We start from the raw sequence: 18,763 nt of genomic DNA, 5'->3' as shown, positions 1-18,763 counted from the left end.
TACAGGAATTACTGGCCTACCTTATCAGTGCATTGTGAGAACAACAGTGTGACCGAGAAAGTCGTCTGTTAGGTCAGTCAAGAAATCTGTAGAGGAAATTTCTACCCAAACTAATCAATTAAGGTCATGTGATGAATTTCTGTAAGGCAAAGTACATCCTTCTTATGTGATCTAATGCTCTTTCTCTGTCCCTCTCTTCCCCACATCTTTTATAGCATTGTGGTATGAATTTTTGTGTGTGCTCCAAAGTCATATATTATAATCCTAAGAAATGGAGTCTTGGATGTTGAACTTTGAGGAATAAGTTAGTGCTTTTCCTGGGCCAAGCTTCCAGGGTCCAGTTGAAGAGAGAGAAGAGGGATTATATAAGCAAAGGGTCAAGATTAGGATGGGGAAACCCACAGAGACAGCTGACCTGAGCTAGTGGGAGCTCACTGACCCTGGACTGACAGCTGGGGAATCTGCATAGGACTGAACTAGGCCCCCTGAATGTGGATGACAGGTCTGTGACTTGGGCAATCTGTGGGGGCCACTGACAGTGGACCAGGATTTATCCCTAGTGTATGAACTGGGAGCCCATTCCCTATGGAGGGATACCTTGCTCAGCCTAGATACAAGGAGGAGGGTTTTGGTCCTACCTAAACTTGATATACCAGACTTTGTTGACTCCCCATGGGAGCCTTACCTTTCCTGAGGAGTGGATGTGGGAAGGTGGGGGAAGTGGGAGGAGAGGAGGGACGGGGAACTCTGGTTGGTATGTAAAATGAAAAAAAAAACTTTTAAATAAAACATCTTTTAAAAGAAAAAAGAGGAAAAAAAGATTAGTACTTTTCTAGAAAATGTCTTAGAGGACTTGCTTACCCTTTAATTCTTGTGAGGACATAGCAAAAAGGTACCAGGAACAGCAAGGCAGGAACTCACTAAATATAGGCCCAGTGGCACTTTGATCTCCAATTTCCAGTCTTGAGAACTGTGGAGAATAATTTTTCTCCCTATCAGCTGCTCTCCTATGTATTCTGTTCTCTATAATCTACTCTCCCCATGCATTCTGTTCCTATCAGCCGCTCTCCTATGCATTCTGTTCCCCATCAGCCGCTCTCCTATGCACTCTGGAGCAGCAGGTCAGAGGGACCGTTACAGTCATCGACTTATGAATGGTGACCTCATTTCATGTTCTGAAAACCTAGCACAACCTCAGTGCTTATTTTGGGCTCTGTACATGGTCTACACTCTAAGATAAATGGGGGTTGTATTTTATGGATTGTAGGACATCCAAGCAACCTACATTTTGAAAACAGACTGATTATTTCTTGCCAGTAAAGAAGGGAGGTCAGAAAGTCTGTTGTTTACTTTGCGGTCTTCTGCCTCTGCCTCAAGACAATCTTGGACTTCTGAGTGTGAATTTAGTACCACCAGGTAGTCTCCAAACCCGGTTTCCACTTGGAATTATCTTTAGTCCATACTTTCGCTAGGCCTCACGAGGCCCAGTATAACTTTCTAAGCCTAACTTGAGTTTGCTGAGGCCTATTGTAACTTCCTGAGCCTAGATCGAGTTTGGAGACCTGTCTCTGGCTACCCCACCTAGGCCCCTCTGCCAGCCACCGCTAACATGGCAGAATATTATTGGCCCTTGTTCCTTGTTCCGCCTCGGCCCATCCTAGGCTTCCCACCCCCTATCTGAGCCTGATGCAATTAAAGGAGATCTTGACTGGGTGTGAGTGTTTCACCCTGGTGGCTGGGGTAGAGTCTGGGTCACTGACAGTCACCATTCCGCTCGGCCCCTGCCCCCACCTTGTCTGCCAGAGAACCCCCACACACTTAGGGATAAATGGTAGTTTAAGGAAGATGGGCCTCCCAAGACTGAACAAACAACGCCAAGTAGGGGACTTCAGTCAGAATGTGGTGACCTCGATCATTCCTGGTTTGGAGGTCATGGGAATTGGCTCTGGGGATAAACTTTAGTTCCCTGCTTGTTACGTGAAAGTTTTTTTTAAAAAAATGAATAGTGAGTGACAGGAACCAAGACTTCTGCAGGTGTTTCCAAGTGCTCTGGTGCTTCAGGGTCCCTTTACACTGATACACTCATGTGCTATTTACGAACCGTTCCTATCTTAACTAGTCCATGATGACCCCAGATAGTCATTTCATTATCCTAGTTACTGTGCATATTTGGAAGTGGCTAGACTGTGTGTTTGTAAAGATGTGGTCATGACTCCATCTTCTCAGCAGTCTGAGTGCGTGCCCTCACTCTTCTGAGTGTGACTTAGCAACACCTAAAGTGTTTATTTTCCCCGAAATTTCTGTCATAGCATCTTCCAGTCATCACCTGATGTAAGTGGAGAAATTGTGCATTTCTAGACCCATCTGTGTCAAGAACACCAGTAAGAATCTGCAGATATACAAGGGCAATGCAGATAGACATCCCATGATATAGACACCACATTTCCCTTGCAGTGAAAAGGAATTTATATTTGCATAAAAACACCCAGGAAAGTGGTTTTGTTAGGTCTTTTATTTAAAGTTATTTTCAGCTTGATCTTTCAGTCAAAAATATTACTGGATTTTTTGCCACTTTTCTTTGTGGTTCGTGGATTTCGTAACCACCTCCTTTTTGAACTAATCATGTTGAGCAGTTGTCTTTTGCTATAACTGCCATCAAGCAGCTGCTATTGTTGGGTGGTAAAATAAAGGATTTTAGAAAGCACACCAGTATAAAAGCTCATGCTTCTGAAATACAAAATAATAGAGCCAATTAGCCTATTACTTTCATCCTTGGGTATGGTTGATTAAACACACAAGAGTGAGTTTGAATTCTGGGTGCCAGCGGGTGCTGCTGATGTAAGACGCTGACTTTTCCTCTCTCCTTGGCCGCCAGTCCTGTCACACCTGGTGCGCTGGCCGAACTCCTGGACCTGCTGGACAGTAAAGCAGTTTCCTCAGCAGCAGCTAAACAGGTATGTGCACGTTCCCGGAAGACCCCATCGGGTCTTCCACAGTGCCAGCTAATGTTTTCTGTAAAACCCCAATGGCATCACTAAGTGAATCTCATGACTGAAGTATAAGTGCCCACGAGTTTGAATATGGGAAGATTTCATTTGGCACAGGGAGGAAGCCAGCACAGTGCAGCGTAGAGTCAGCAGAGGGGTTTTGCTTCTGTTCGTAGCTTATTGGAAGAACTAGCTATTGTCTGTCTTTTTCCTGAGTGTCTACCCCAAATGTTGGCTGACCGTGTAGCCTCCCCAGTACCATGGCCAGGCAGCCCCAGCTTGGCCCCAGTCCACATGCTCCTCTCCTGTCTTCACGGCAGTTCCAAGGCTGCCTCTGTTTCTGTCACAGACCTGCCCTTCTGGAGTTGGTCCTCAGTCAGGAGCTGGGGTCAGTTGCTTGGGAGATGCTATTTTACATGTGCACCTCGTGTGGAGATACGGGAAAAAGACCATCGTGTAAAGGGGCCGCCTCCCTAACCTCCACTAACAAGGCTAGGTGGGTGCGTGATTCCTCAAATTCAGAAAAGTCTACAAATAGTACCCAGAAAGATGAAGACCACCCAGGGCTGCCTCATCTCAACTTCAGAGGCGCGCAACTGTCAGTGCTTCAGCCAGAACCCTAATGTTATTTTAATGGTGCCTTTGCATTTAGTATTTATACAGTCCGACAGTAGTGGCAGGTTACAAAGTGAGGCTTGGGGAAGCTGCTGCTTTTGGTTAATTATGAGACACCACTGAGCATCCCCCAAGCTCTCTGCTGTGAAACTGGGGACAGGAACTGGAGAAGGTTCTGTGAGCCGCCTCCTGTGAGGCTGTCAGCTACGTGGACCCGACACCCAGGAACGGCTTTGCCTTTCGTGGATGTCAGAGGGCTACAAATGTTTATGATGGGCCCAGCAGTTGTGGGAAGAGGAGATGGCTCGGGGCAAAAAAATGTGTACAGATGAGAGCAGACGAGATGAAAGAAGAAAAAACCTCGAGTAAGATAGTTCCGGTGGAGAGAAATAGAAAGGATGGGAAGATGTGGACAGCTGGCTTTAGCCACAGATAGAGACATGTTTGCGTTTTATCAACGTGCAGCATGTCTAAAGGAGTGGGCGAGCCCGGCTTCTGTGAGCCCATGAAATGAAAATAGAACCTGACCTGCAGTTTAGTTTGTGCTGCTGGGGGAGTCGCCCTCACGGATTGCGGCCTTGGGGGATTTATCTTGTATTTTCTGCTCTTTGCCTTCCGTTTGTAAGAAAATCATTGATATTTCTGAGCAGAAATAATGAATATTGTGTTTATTGATTATAAAGGATTTAAGTAGCCATTCATGGTGATATAAGCCTGCAGTGGCAGTACTCAGGAGACTAAGGCAGAGAGATCCAGAATTCTAAGTCAGCCTGACTGCGTAGTGAGTTCACAGCCAAGCTGGGCTACCTATGAAGACACTGCTTTTAGCTGACAGACAGAACCTTCAGTAATACGTTAAATATATAGATTCTCAAATACTACCCAGAAAATAATTGTTGTTGCTGTTGGGGGAAACATCATTCTCAGACTGTACTCATGTATATGAACAATGAATGAGAAGGGGGGAGCCAGGCCAAAGGCAGCCAGACTTGAGCTCAGAGAGATGAAGACTGCAGAGAGGAAGGGCTGTGCTATAATTTAAGTTTGTTTTCACTGAATGTATAGTTTGCTGATTTTTTTACTTATGAAGTGTTTTTCAAATGTATTAATATACCCTTTGCAAAATAATCTCTAATCATTTGTATTGCTGTGGTATCAGTGGTAATATATTCTTTCTCGTGTTTGTTTGGTTTCTTTCTGTGTTTTTGTTTTTTGAGATGGTTTTTCTGTGTAGTTCAGCTGTCCACAGACTTGCTACCCAGGCATCTAGACCCCCAAGGTGCTGGGATTTATAACCTTGTGCTTCCTACATTGCCCATATTTTTTTTTAACTTTGGGTCTTTTCTTGTTAGTCTAGCTAAAGATTTACCAACTGTGTCTTCTCAAAGAATCAACTGTTTCTTCTTTTCTGTTGTCTTTTTACTCTTTCTGCTCTGATCTTCACGATTTCCTTCACTTACTAAATTTGGGTTTGGTTTGTTCTTGCTTTTCTAAATCCTTCAGATATGTTATTGGATGGGTGGGGACTCTGTCTCTAGCACCTGTGGACAGGCATGGCAGCCCACCTCCGTGTGTGGAAGGTGGAGACCAGGTATTCCCGGAGCAAGCTCAATAGTAACTGTGGGTTCTGAGTTCAAGTGAGATAGTAGGTGGAGAACAATCCAGAAAAATACCAACAAACACAGATGTGCACCCATACATATGTGGGGACACACAAACACACACGTGCAAAAAGCTAAAAGCTCTATCATTGACTTACGTTTCTCCCTTTTCCAGTGTATGCCCCTGTTTCTACAGATCTCCCTCTTAATACTGCTTTTGCCTTAGATCACAGGTCTTGGAATGTTCAGTTTCTTGTTTGGTTGGTTGGTTTGCATTTTCACAATTTTAAGGAACTTTTTCCTTTCCTTTCTGCCTTCCTCATTGGTGCATGATTTGTTCAGAGGTGTGTCTTCAGTTCCCGCCCACTGTGTAACTCTTAAAGTTGTCTTGTTACTTCTGGTTTCATTTCATTGGTGGTCAGAAAATAGAGATTTGATTTCAGCTGTTAAACTTACTTTTCTGTTTCTGTGTTTTATTTTGTGGCGTTATGGTTGGACTGTACGCTGAGTTGCACCTCTGGCTCCTAAGTATGGATGGGGCTGTTTAGTGCTAGAGATAGAACCCAGGGCTTCGTACCCACTGGGTGAGCATTCTACCAGTGACCTACAGCCTAAACTTGAGTTTGTTAAACCTATTTTATCAGGATCTATTGTACAGAAAGCTTCACAGGCTAAGGGAAAGACTGTATTCTGTAGCTCTTGAATTCAGCGTTATGTTGATTTCTGTTAAGTCCACTCACCTGTAATATACTTTAACTCTGAATCTGAGGCTGTTCCTGGGTGGTGTCCGCTGATGGGAGTGGCGTATTGAATTCCACTGTTACACTGGAACTTGTCTCTCATTTAGACCTACTAGTGTTTGTTTGCTGGAACTAAATGTCACAACACTGGGTGCATATTGATTTATAATCATTGACTATTTTTGATGAAATGATCCCTTAATGATTGTGATGACCTTTATTGTACCATCTGATCCATTTGCTTGAAGTAACATTTTCCGTCCTTTCATTTTCAGTATCTGTGTGATCTTCATTTGTGAAGTGTTTTTTTTAATTCATTCAACCAATCTGTATATATTAATTGGAGAATTCAGCTCACTTCTATTCGATATTATTATTGAAAAGTATGACTTTATACCTTCCATTCTGTTGATTTTTCTTGCAGATGAATATTCTTTATTTTTCCTCTCTTCATCTTTATGTTGGTTTGTTGTGTTAATAATGTTTGATCCTTTTCTATTTCCCTTTTGTGTGTACATCTACTCTGCTAATGAAAGCATATCGTGATGGATGCTGTCTAACTTCTGGATACTTAATTCCCTCAAGGATCTCTCATAGGATTGGCTGGGCTTTGCTTGTCTACAGGGCCTTTATTTGTCCTTCACTTTGAAGGACAATTGTGCTAAACCATAATAATCTTGTTTGACGTTTTTTAAGGACTTGGAGTTTTCCATTCTGCTTCCTCCTTCCTATTTCTTATTACTAATAAGAAATCTGCTGTAATTCTAACAGGGTTGCTCTTAGCTCAGTCCTTTCCAGGTTCTGTACTTTTGGCAGCTTGTTTATAACACTGGTGAAGGTATTTTCTGATCATATGTCTAGATAGGGCTGTGGCCTCCCGATACATGCTTTCCCGTGCTTCTCCAGAAAAGACAGCTTAAGGTGCTGTCTGCCCTTGCTTCCTCACATAGAGTTCCTGTGTTCTTAGCCTCGGCTTCCTCCCCCAGACCTGCCGATCACATGGTGGATTCCCTGAGAGTTTGCGTGCTGCTCCTTTTCCTTTCCTGTTGGACTGTGATATTCCACACCTGACGTGAAACTTGGTTGCTCTTTGTTTCATTTAATCTACTCTGCCACAGACTGTTGGCTGAATTTTTTATTTGATGTAATGAACTCTCCATTTCCAGGGTTTCTGTTCGTTTTTTAAGTCTCTATCTCTGATGAATTTCTCATTCCTAATTTCATTTAACTGTTCATTTGTATTCTCACGGAGGCTTTTCTTTTAAGTCATTGAATAGCAGTTAAAGTAGGTGTGGTATAGACAGCACAGTGTTGGGGAGCTCACTGTGTGGCTACTTCTACATCTGGAAGCTGTTGTCCTCATCAGGTGACGGGGTTTCATCAGATCTTTAGTGTAAGGGCATTGGCAGAATCAGCAGTAGTCGGGAACCTGCAGCATCTGTCTTCTGAGTAGACAGGAATCTAGACAGGTACTAGACAGGGAAGGTTGAGGGCAGTAACAGTATGCATTTGTGCATGCATACACACACGCATACCCACTATAGCATGCATACACACACTCACACCTACCATAGCATGCATACACACACCTACCATAGCATGCATACACACGCACACACCTACCATAGCATGCATACACACGCACACACCCACCATAGCATGCATACACACACACACACACACCTACCATAGCATGCATACACACGCACACACCTACCATAGCATGCATACACACACTCACACCTACCATAGCATGCATACACACGCACATACCCACCATAGCATGCATACCCACGCACACACCCACCATAGCATGCATACACCACTCTCTGTCCCGGAAGCTCTCATCACCTCAGAAAGAAACAAGTTCTTCCCTACCCTTACACTTCTCCCAGTCTGTCTTCTGTATCTGGATTTGCCTGTGGTTGGTTTCTGGTGTAGAAGGACTCATACAGCATTTGCCCTTTTTGTCTGATTTCCATCACATATTGATATGCATTAATAGTCCATGCATATTGCAGTGTTTATGAGGACGTTTTACCCTTGTGTAAAAGTCAGTGATGGTGTGTGAGTGTGCATTCTGTGGAACACATGTGGAGGCCAGAGGACATTAACAGGCGTCAGTTCTTGCTCTCTACCTTGAGACAGGCTTCTCTGTGTGTGCCAGGCAAGCTGCTGACTAGTTCCCAGGACTTCTCCTGTAGACACCTCCTGTCACTGGGGGAACACAGATTGCAGGTGCTCGCTGCTGTCCTTGTCTTTCTGCAGGTTTAGAGGGTGTGAACTCACTGAGGGAGCACGGAGATTGCAGATGCATCCTGCTGTGTCTTTCTGCAGGTTTGGAGGGTGTGAACTCACTGAGGGAGAACGGAGATTGCAGATGCACACTGCTGTGCACAATGCTGTGTCTTTCTGCAGGTTTGGAGGGTGTGAACTCAGCTCCTCACCCTTACACAGCAGGTGCTTTACCCTTGAGCCGTCTCCTCGGCCTTCATTTTTATGGGCTGAATAATATTCCATATTACAGATACACCACATTTTATGGATGGCTGTTTCCAATTTTATGAATGATGCAGCTTTGAAGTTCATGTCTGACTTCTTTAATAAGCGTGTTTTCAAAGGTCTTGGGTGTAGATATAGGAATGGCGTCCCTGGAATGTACGGTTATTCTCTTATCCCAAGTGTCTGCACCCTCTATAGAGAGTAGAAAGTTCTAGATACTCCACATTCTTACCAGGGCTTGATAGCTTTTTACTTTTGAAAGTTTTTTTGAGGGGAATAATTTTATTCTATGCCAGGTTTTTTGTTTTTATTGAGCTGTGCATTTTTCCCCATTTCTGTCCCTTTTGCCCCTCTCCTGTTCTACCCTCTCCTGTGACTTCCATGCTCCCAATTTACTCACTTGTCTTTTTCTCCTTCCTATGTAGATCCATGTTTGAGTCTCTTGGGGTCCTCAGTGTTGTCTAGGTTCTCTGGGTTGTGGACTGTAGGCTGGTTGTCCTTTGCTTTATGTCTAAAGCCACTTATGAGTGAGTTCATATTTGTCTTTCTGGATCTGGGTTACCTCACTCAATATGTTTTTTTTTTCTAGATCCACCCTGCAAATTTCAAGATATCATTTTTTACTGCTGTGTAGTACTCCATTATGTAAATGTACCACATTTTCTTTACCAGTTCTTCAGTTGAAGAGCATTTAGGTTGTTTCTAGGTTCTGGCTATGACAAATAATGCTGCTATAATCATAGTTGATATGCCTTATGGTATGAATGACCTTCCTTTGGGTATATTCCCAAAAGTGGTATTTCCAAGTTTTTAAAATTAAATATATATTATTTCCACACTTCCACCCATGCCCCACTCTCAAATTCATGGCCTCCTTTTATTACTGCTATTTATATGCACATAAATGTACACACATACAAGCCAGATGTGGTGGCACACGCCTTTAATCCCAGCACTGAGGAGGCAGAGGTGGTTGGATCTCTGAGTTCAAGGCCAACCTGGTCTACAAAGTGAGTTCTAGAACAGCTAGGGCTACACAAAGAAATTCTGTCTTGAAAGTGTGTGTGAACACACACCAAAAAGTAAATCAACAAAGCCCTGATGAGTCCCTTAAAGTAGCTGCTTGTGTTATGTTTTCAGGGCTGACTTAGTATTGGCTAACCAGTTAGGGGCCCATCCCTGTGACAGCTGAAGTCTCATTGTCTGTAGCACCTGTCTAAGGGTAGGGACCTGTGTGGTTCCCCCTTCCGCTATAGCATGTGTATTCATGTTGCTGTTATGGTCTTATTTACACGGCCACACTGTTGGGGTTCTATGGGTGGGGTTCCCTGTCATTTCTAGGAGATCCAGTTTCACAGCAGACATTTTGGTCCCTGAGCTGTCAGTATGAGGGTTGTATGTAGATGTGTCAGTAGGGGCTGACCACTCCCAAATCAGCTAGATTCGTATCTTGACCAGAGGTGGTTTTCTGCAGTGGTCTCTGTCTGCTAAAAAAGAAGCTACACGTCCGTTTGTAGAATGCAGTTAGGAACTGCAGTAGGTGCTCCTATGTGATTGTAACTCACTGTATAGACACTACAGTCCTCCAGCTCACAGTGCTCCCCTGCCTCCGCCCCCGAATGCTAGAATTAAAGGCTTAGCCACCACACATGATCCCCACTAGTCATGTTCCTGAATGTGAACTGTGTCTCACTAGATAGAGATGGATTTCTCTAGTGACTAATTATGTTAAACATCTTTTTGCATCTTATTTTATGATGTTTTTTAAATAGATAAAAAGAAAAATTGTGTTGTAATTCACTTTAATGCATTAGCAGAAAAGTTCAACAAAGTATACTTTAGGCTTTAGAACCTGTGGCAGAACACAAACTCTCTGATCCCGTTGCTTATACTGGGAGAGGCTGCATGTATCAGGTTAACGGCATGGCTAACTGGTGATAAAAGATGTGCACGAAGACTCATCATCCCGTCCTCTTTGTGTTGGAATTTGTTATTAATCCCTCTGTCTCCGCCTGCCTCTTGCTGACATTGTCGCCAATTAATTCTGTCCTTTTCCCATGTCACGGCATCCTCCTTTCGGGTGCTCCAGTGGGACTTCTGAGGCTTACAGCCTTCGTCCCTCAGCATTCTGGGGCCAGAGCCGGAAGAGGTGTCCACTGGGAAGCAGCCCTATTTTTTCAGAAATAGAAGCCTGAAGATTGTATGCCATAATGCACAACCTCCCGGCCACTGTGGACAAAAGCACCCTGCGGTCCTCTTTCAGGAGCCAGGTCTGTGTATTGAAGTGGCAGGTGGCAGTCCCATGACCTCTCCTCACTAAGGACAGGGCCAACTGGGACACATCAGACTCCAGAAATATCAGCATTACAGCTAACTTGCATATAGTCCAAGGAGGCCCAGGCTGTGTCCCAACTGCTGGCCAAGCCACAGCTCGGAACAATGGCAGATGTTTGCAGCTTCTTCATGGAAGTGGATGGAGCCTTGTCTCCTAAGCACTGTCCAGATAAAGCTGCTGGTAGCACCACCCAGCTGAGGTCCAGAGATGAAAGCCACGTTCAGCACACTCAAGAGTGCCATTTAACCAACCTCCTCTCTGCATGCTAGAGTGGGCCTTAGAGAGAAGGCACCAGAGCTCTTCAGATGTAGGAATGTTAAATTGTACCGCTTGCTGACACTGTCACATGATTCTTCAGATGTAGGAATGTTACATTGTATCGCACACTGACACTGTCACATGACTGGTCTCTCTCTCTCTCTCTCTCTCTCTCTCTCTCTCTCTCTCTCTCTCTCTGTCCTTCCGTTCTCTGTACATCTCCCCTGCCCTGCCTCCTTGGAGGCTTCTGGTAGATTCGTCACTTCCTGCAGAATGGCCTTCATAACAGTTCCCTTCTCTGTAGGGACATGACTCCTTCCCTGACATTTCTCCTAAATAGGCCTTTCCTCTATATCCTGACTCACAAAAGCCTAGGACAGGCAGTGGCAGGTGAGGGGCCTGGGTGCAACCAGCCTGTGGTTGGGTTAAGAGTATGGCTTCAGTCCCCAGAACACAGGCTATTTCTGCCCCAGTTGTGGCCCCTGGCTCGTGTCTGTGTGTGGAGCTTCCCAGCTTGTGTTCCCGTACTGTCAGTGACTACTTACTACATGAGGTAACACTTCTCAGAGTGTGAGCAGACAGTAGCTGAGGGTTATGCTGCAATGGGAGCCTGGGCCATCGAAGCCAGGTGGTCGGGACAGCAGGGCTAATCCCCTCTGGTTTCCTTCTTGAGGGCTCCTCCAGGAGCTCCTAGTCCTTGCTTAAATAGGAAGGAGCAAAAGTTAGAAACTAGAGTCCGCTGAATCAGGCCAGTGCTATAGGTCTGGGCTTCAGTGCCACGAATCTTTGAAGTGGACAAGTGGGTTCTAACACCAAGGAAGAGGACACGTCAGCCATTATGCTCCCGGTGGATCCTGCAACCACTCCAGGACGTGACTCTGTACTGCTAGCTCTTCTCCAGAGCAGCAGCTTAACGTTGAGAAGTTCCTGTCGTAGAGGGGTTGTGAGGAGCTGGGAGGGGTGCCTCTCTGTCTGCTAAGCAGCTCTGCCTACTTACCGGGAGATAGCTGTCCCGCAAGCTCTCTGTGCGCAGCCTTGGGTGGGGCCAAGCTGGCTTGAGCATCGCCTTCTCTTCTGATTCTAGAAGTCTGTGCAGATGGCCTGAAGGATGGGGGTTAATTTCATCAAGTCATGGTAAATATAGCTTTTATTAATGTAAGTTCTTCTGTGATAGAAGGGCGGGACACACATTCCTCTATTGTCTCTGCCTTAGTTCTTGAGACAAGGACCCCATGGAACCTGCAGCTTTCTGGCTGCTCAGCAAGCTGCAGAGAGCCTCCTGTCTCCACCTGCCCAGAGCTGGGACCAGTCTTAGGTCTTCACACTTGCACAGCAAGCTCTGCACCCACTGAGCCATTCTCCCAGCTCCTGTAGCCTTAAGTAAGCAAAATGTATCAGGGATAGAGCAGGATAGCTCCCAGACTTGCTCTGAGCAGCCTCGTGCCCAGGTAAACCACATGAAAAAGCAGACACTCAACCCTCATAGCTCTCTCCTGGTCAGGGTTATTTCCTTAGGAATTAGATTTGGAGATCTGTATTCCATGTTTTCACTGAATATCTTACGTCATTTGAAGGCCTGTGGTTCACATTTTTTATTTGTCCTGGTCACTAGGACTAGGTGGAGGTGGCCAGAGAGGTGCCCACACACACTCACGTGGGACTGACCCCACAGGCATCCTTTCCCCATCAGTACAGGAGTCTGGCCAGCTGACCAGAGGCACGGTGCCTCCTACGTCACTGTACAGATTTCCAGCTGTTCTCACTGGGGACGCTCAGGGCACCTCCTCTTTGCTCTGATGTGTGTGCTGGTTACCAAAGAATAATCATTCCTGGAGGGAGCAGCTGCACAGTGGCACCATGGAGACAGGGAGTGTTCCCATGTCTTATGGTTGCAGGCTGAGGGCAGGAGTCAAACGGAGACAGCCCTGCATCCTCTTAGACGTAAAAAACAACCCGAGCAGCAAATGCCTTCCACAATTTTTGCCTTTTCCCCAAGTTTCATTCCTTTGGGGGTCTGTTGTTATTTAAGTAGAAAAATAAGCAAAGCACTGACATTAATTACCCTAGTCAGATTGGGCTCTGCTCTCCAACAGGACACAAGGAAGGGAGGCTGGAGCCTGCGAGCTGTGATTTGTTTGTAGTTTTCTGTTTTTATTTGGAGGTCACTTTCCTGCCACCCGCAGCCCTGCTTCCTAGCAGACTGCTCCCTCCCACTGCTTGTGTGGCCTATCTCTTAGGAAATGTGTCCTTAATTAGTTTAGTGGACTCAGGATAGATCCATCACCAGCCCTCTAGGAGGAAGGTTGCCTGGCTTGAGTCATCAGATGGACATACCTGGCTGGCCTGAGTCCTCATCCTCCCCAGGAGGAGCAGCCAACCCCTGGAGAGACTTGGTTTTGCTGAAGGAGGTGCTCCCAGCCCTCGGGGAAGGTTTGAGAAGTGCTCCCAGCCCTAGGGGAAGGTTTGAGAAGGACTGTGGCTTCTCCCTGGGCCAGAGCACTTGGCAAGGTGCTAATTGACTCTGCCCCTCCCTTCCCAGTGCTACAGCACCACAGAGGCACCTGGAAGTGAGGGAAGTGCGGGTCCTCACCTCTCCTCGTCTCTCCTTCTCCACCTGCAGGTGTTTGAGGAGCTGTGGAAGGGCCAGGGGAAGACAGCAGCACAGATTGTGTCAGAGCAGCAGCTGGGACTGATGCAGGACCGCGAGGCCTTGGAACAGCTCTGCCAGGCCACCATAGATGGACACCCCCAAACGGTGACTATCTCCACTGGGAGCAAGGTCTTCCTGTGCAGTGGTCTGTGCAGTTCCTGCTGCACACAGCCCTTCCTCAGGGGTGCAGACCCAGCCCTGTCAGTCCCTCCTTTTGTGTCAGCACTTAGAAGTCCAAAGAGACAAAACCAGACGAAAGCCGAGACTCTTGTTCCTGTGAGGAAAGTTCCTCACGGGTGTTCACGCTCTATGGAGCTTCTCTAGACGGACACTAGCAAGTCCGCAAGCCCGAGTTTTAACTCAAGGGGTCTGTCACCCTCCCAGAGTTGTTATTTACAATCTGTGTGGCCACCTCCACCTCCTCAGGAGGACCTGCTGCAATGAGGGAAAGCTAGGAAATGCTTCAGGGTTACGGCCTGTGAAGGAGGGAAGATGCAGAGAGGAAAATGATCTGTAAATTACAGAGAAGATCCTCTGGCAGAAACATGGCTGAAACCCAAGTCATTTTGTGTTCTTCACATAAGATAGAAAAACCGTGCCAAGTTGCAGGTCTCCCTCCTCCCAGCCCACCCAAGGTCTAATCATATTGTCTAGAGAGATATTTTTCAGTGGGGAAAAATTACTAGTATCTCTTTCAGAATAATGCACACCGCCTATCAGCGTGCAGAGACATTGACGGCTCTGTAAAGAGCCCTTGATAAAGAAAATGAGCCCACACCATCCCAGCGGTCCCCATCTTCCTGCCCCATCTGCAGCGGCTGATAAGGACACACTTGGTTTCAGACTCGTCCTGCGGCACTTGAGCACACTCACTGCCAATCAGGACCCTTGCAGAGGGAGGCCAGCACCACCGCTATTTGATGTCGCTCAGCCCCTCCTGCCCTTACCCCCTACCTGCTACAGCCCTCTCTGAGCAAGCTGCCATCCCAAAGGTTTGTTTTCTAAGGAGCAGTTCTTGTTGGCAGGGAGCCGGGGCGCCTGCCCATTGGCACTAGAGATCTTGAGAGGCTCCCTCCCCCGAGAGCGCTGGTTCCCGCAGCCGTCATTTGTGATCACAGTGCCCTTGTGATCACAGAAGCAGATCTGCCAGGTCCTTTCTGACAGGAGCATAGAAAGATCTCAGAATGTAATCCCCTCCTCATTTTATGAAGGGAAGAAAGAACATGAATTTAATTTGCAATCAGTGGCAACCTTGCAGATTCTTGGTTGACTGTCTTTATTTTCACCTCCTACCTTCTGTTTTCACAGGTGATGGATGTGAAGAAAAGGAACCCCAAAGCTATAAATAAGCTGATTGGGTTGGTACGGAAAGCAAGTCTAAGCCGAGCAGACCCAGCTCTGATAAAGGAAATATTGGAGAAGAAGCTGTCATTGTGAGATGTGGTGAGGTCCCTCTGCCCGAGGGAGGACAGTGTGGCCCTGAGAACAGGAGCCCGTGAAAGCCGCTGTTCATGTGGGTACAGTTTGTGTCTCTCAGTTCCTGGACACTTGTGTGTGTCCTCTGAGACCCAATGGCCTGGGAGGGAGCCGGAGGAAGTGGTTCTGTGATGGTAGCAGCAGTGATTAAAGGAATAGCTTGGTCTTACTGTGAAGTAAATCTAAACAGTAAAGCTCTGTCTCAGCCGCAGAGGCCAATGAAGGCTTCCCAGGAGTCAAGCACTAAGGGCTGGCAAACTGAGACGGCAGGATGGATCCGGTGTGTGTTCAGACCTGAACGTGGGCTTGTGGAGAGGACGCCACGTAACACACTGTTCAGGCACAAGGCGGGAAGGAAGGCGCTGGTGCCCGCTCATCTGAGTGAGCGCAGGTCCCGCTGCACTGTCAGCTCCAGTGAACTAAAGCAACACGGATGTCTTCAGATAAATTTAATGAACAAAATATACGTGAAATAGCACATAAAAATCACCTTCCACTTCAGAGGCTACAGCTCACAACGCAGGGCTTTAGGCCCAACAGAAGATCAGAAGAGAGATCTGAAACATTAAGTTTTTTACCTGGAAAGAATAAGATTATAAACTAATAAATTATAATATTGACCTTTAACTCTTGAAGTACAACTGATGGTGGTGATGAAGGCCCATTGCCTCGACCCTGTTCCTCCCTCTATAAAGCCTGGGTGCCCTGTTTCTTGCATGCCCGGTACCTCAGAACTCCACACCCCTTCTGATGACTCGTTTTTCAAATGTTGTTAGAACTACTTGTCAAACTGACAGCAAAGTGGTGGTGGGGGACCTTGGGATTCTCCAGCTTGGTAAGATCATTGCTGGGGCAGCTGAGGAACAGGGGAGAGTGGACACCCCGCCTCCATCACTAGAGTAATGGCTTCACTATGTAGGAGTAGAAAAGTGACCCCTTGCCCAGCCAAAAGCTGAGATGGTTTGTTTCTGACGAGCAGGAGATGAAGTTTAGAATGTCACCTCACCCAGGAAGCCATGGGCCCCACATTGTGTTGCCCTGATGCATGCTGGCTGTTAAAGTGCATTCTGCTAACCTCCCTACAAGAGAGAAAGGGGACCCCTGTCACTCTCCAAGCCTGAGCTCCTGTGGCCAGAACGCTCAAATCCGAATCCGGCTGGACCTTTATTTCATAAAGAACAGTAAGGCTCGGTTTTACAAATTCCATTTTTACCAAAAGTTCTGGCTTGGTCATCAACCCTTGCAGGAAACAGTGGTGAAGCTGACGTCCTGGGCTTACTTCGATGGGTGGTAGGTAGGAGTAGTTTCCAAAAACGATTTTGTCAGCTGAAAAGTGCACAGAGCAAGTATTCCCGGAGGAGAAGCCATCTGCAGTCTTTCCGAGGCTCTTCCCATCTAGATCTGACAACCGCCACGTCCCCTTGTGGTCTTTAAACCCCAAACCAGGCTTTAAGAGGTCACGTACAGCACAGCTACCAAGGAAAGCCAAGGCCAGCTCTGCCTGGAACCTGACGAGATACATCTGAAAGATAACACCTTAAAACTCACAAAGTGAGGCTCTGCTGGGCACAGGCATGAATGTAGTCTGGACCGGTTAGGGGAAATCTCATTAAAATATATGAATTGGCACCATAGCCAAGGCTACTGCTGTCAGTGGAACCCACACACCTGTAGCTGGGTGTGTGACTCGAAAGCCATGACCGGTAGGAGAAAGTTCTGGGAACTGATGATTCCTCAGCCTCCTTCCCACCCATTCCCCAGCCGCCTCTGCCTGCTCTAGGCCCAAACCATGGCTTGCTTGCGGATGGATGGTCTCCATGGGACGCTAACAGAATGTGCGTTCGTCACAGATGCAGCTTCCTGAACCCCTCCCTTTGTAAGAGAGGCTGCTAGTTACATTCTGGGTAGTCTCTGTCCAACGCCAGCCGTCTGCAGATGAGTAGAGCTTTTGTTCATTTCTCTCAAGGCACGGATAGAAAAACCACCAGTATTCTGAGGTGAGAGTACCGTCCGTGCCCCCCTTAACGTAATTACTGATCATCTGGAAATATGCCAGGAAAGGCTTGAGCGTGCACCTCTTCCAGTCCGTCATTCCAGTGTTGTAGCCTGTGGCACGGCCCACCGTTTGTATTGTATCTTTCAATTAGATTGGATTTAGTCATAACGAAGGGGAAACAGTCAATCTGGAAGGTCATGTGATTTTCCCATTGCCAGACACAGTGTGGATGTGGCCACTGGGCTGCTTTGGCAGGTTCTAGACAGGTGTTCAGACCCATGGGTGGGGAAGCAGAAGGCACTGCATGAAGTCCTCTCTCACTGGCTCCCCAGGCCATGGTTGAACAGGAGTCTTTAAAAAGTTCATCAGCACCAGATCCCATGTAAAATGTCCACAGAGACAAAAGAGGCCTAGCTTTCGGTGGTCCTCTTACAGACTTGTCCCAGTAAAATGTCCCTTGACATACTTGTGTGGCCTCGGATCAGTGAAATTAATAGCCTGCTCTGAGCATTTCCTTCACCTTTTCAGGTTCTGAAGTGACACAGCTCATCTAAAAACACCATGAAAGAACCCTGAAATGAATATGGGGACAAAATCCTGTGGCCAGGGTTGTGTGGGCAACTGACCAGGGTTAACTCACATCTTCAAAGACAAGAGCACAGCTTGCTATGACCTGTCCTAGCTGAAACCATCCACATCAGCAGGCGGACTAGGAATCACAGACACCGACTGCCCTGCCTTCCTCTCCCTCACCCACAGCGCTTTCCCCCTAAAGAGCCTTACAGAAAATCTCTTGATAAAGCCCTCTGCACCTAGGCAATTAGCTGCCAAGATAATCTGTCCTCCAAACAAGCCATGGACTAATAAATGCCTGGATGTAGGGATTTGCTGAGGCAGGATTGTTCCAGAAGCCACTGAGTTCTCCAAGAGCTTTTCGTGAAGCATTAAAAGAAAGAAAGAAAAGAAAGAAAATGCCAACTCCATTCTCCTCAAATGTCTCTTTCCTTGACAGACTTATGGGTAGAGTACACACCCTTGACAAGCTGTTCCAAGCTCACACGGCTGTGTGATGGGTTAGTGACTCACAGACTGGTAGCTGAAATAGAAAAGGCTAAGCTATCCCCTTAACGGTTTAAAGCCGTTGTGGCCTCAGCTGCCGCCTCAGGAAAAGCCAGCTGCAGAAATGACTTGAAGTTTGCAGCAGACTATACATTAGACTGTCCCGGGCCAGTGACTTGAAGTGGCATGTGCTGTAATAGCTGCCCTGCATTTCATAAAGATGGCAGGCTTGACAGCGATCTCCGCAAACACACAGCTGCTAATTAACAACTGAACTAGACTACCCTTAAGTGAGAGTTGGAGCATGGTCATATTTAACATCACGCTGTGACATTCCCCACCACGCTGGCCAGACGTCCCTACTGAGAGCCACCTGGCATCCACTGATCCCGAAAGGGTAGCCACATCACAACTTTAAACCTCTAAATGGAGCTCAAAGCAAACTCACGTGACTGCCGGGATGCAGACGCTCGCTGCCCAAACTGGAGCAACCCAAAATATTCACAGCTCCCGTTTCTAGATTCTGTTCACAGGCTGACAGCAC

At 46.8% G+C, this 18,763-nt stretch overlaps 1 protein-coding gene across 2 annotated transcripts in view; it reads left to right on the top strand.

Moving 5' to 3' along the window:
• The window catches only part of Gatb (glutamyl-tRNA amidotransferase subunit B), a 78,323-nt gene extending 62,978 nt beyond the window's left edge, over positions 1–15,345 (top strand). For both annotated transcript variants that reach the window (XM_038348348.2, XM_038348347.2), the window contains 3 exons: positions 2,876–2,954; positions 13,659–13,793; positions 14,997–15,345. In XM_038348348.2, the coding sequence (XP_038204276.1) occupies positions 2,876–2,954; positions 13,659–13,793; positions 14,997–15,125 (343 nt within the window). In that variant the 3' untranslated portion in view covers positions 15,126–15,345. The remainder of the gene's footprint in view (positions 1–2,875; positions 2,955–13,658; positions 13,794–14,996) is intronic.
• The last annotated feature ends 3,418 nt before the right edge of the window (positions 15,346–18,763 follow it).

This window comes from Arvicola amphibius, chromosome 11 (assembly GCF_903992535.2).
Source record: "Arvicola amphibius chromosome 11, mArvAmp1.2, whole genome shotgun sequence".
NCBI lineage: Eukaryota > Metazoa > Chordata > Mammalia > Rodentia > Cricetidae > Arvicola > Arvicola amphibius.
This window is presented reverse-complemented; position numbering and strand designations above follow the sequence as displayed.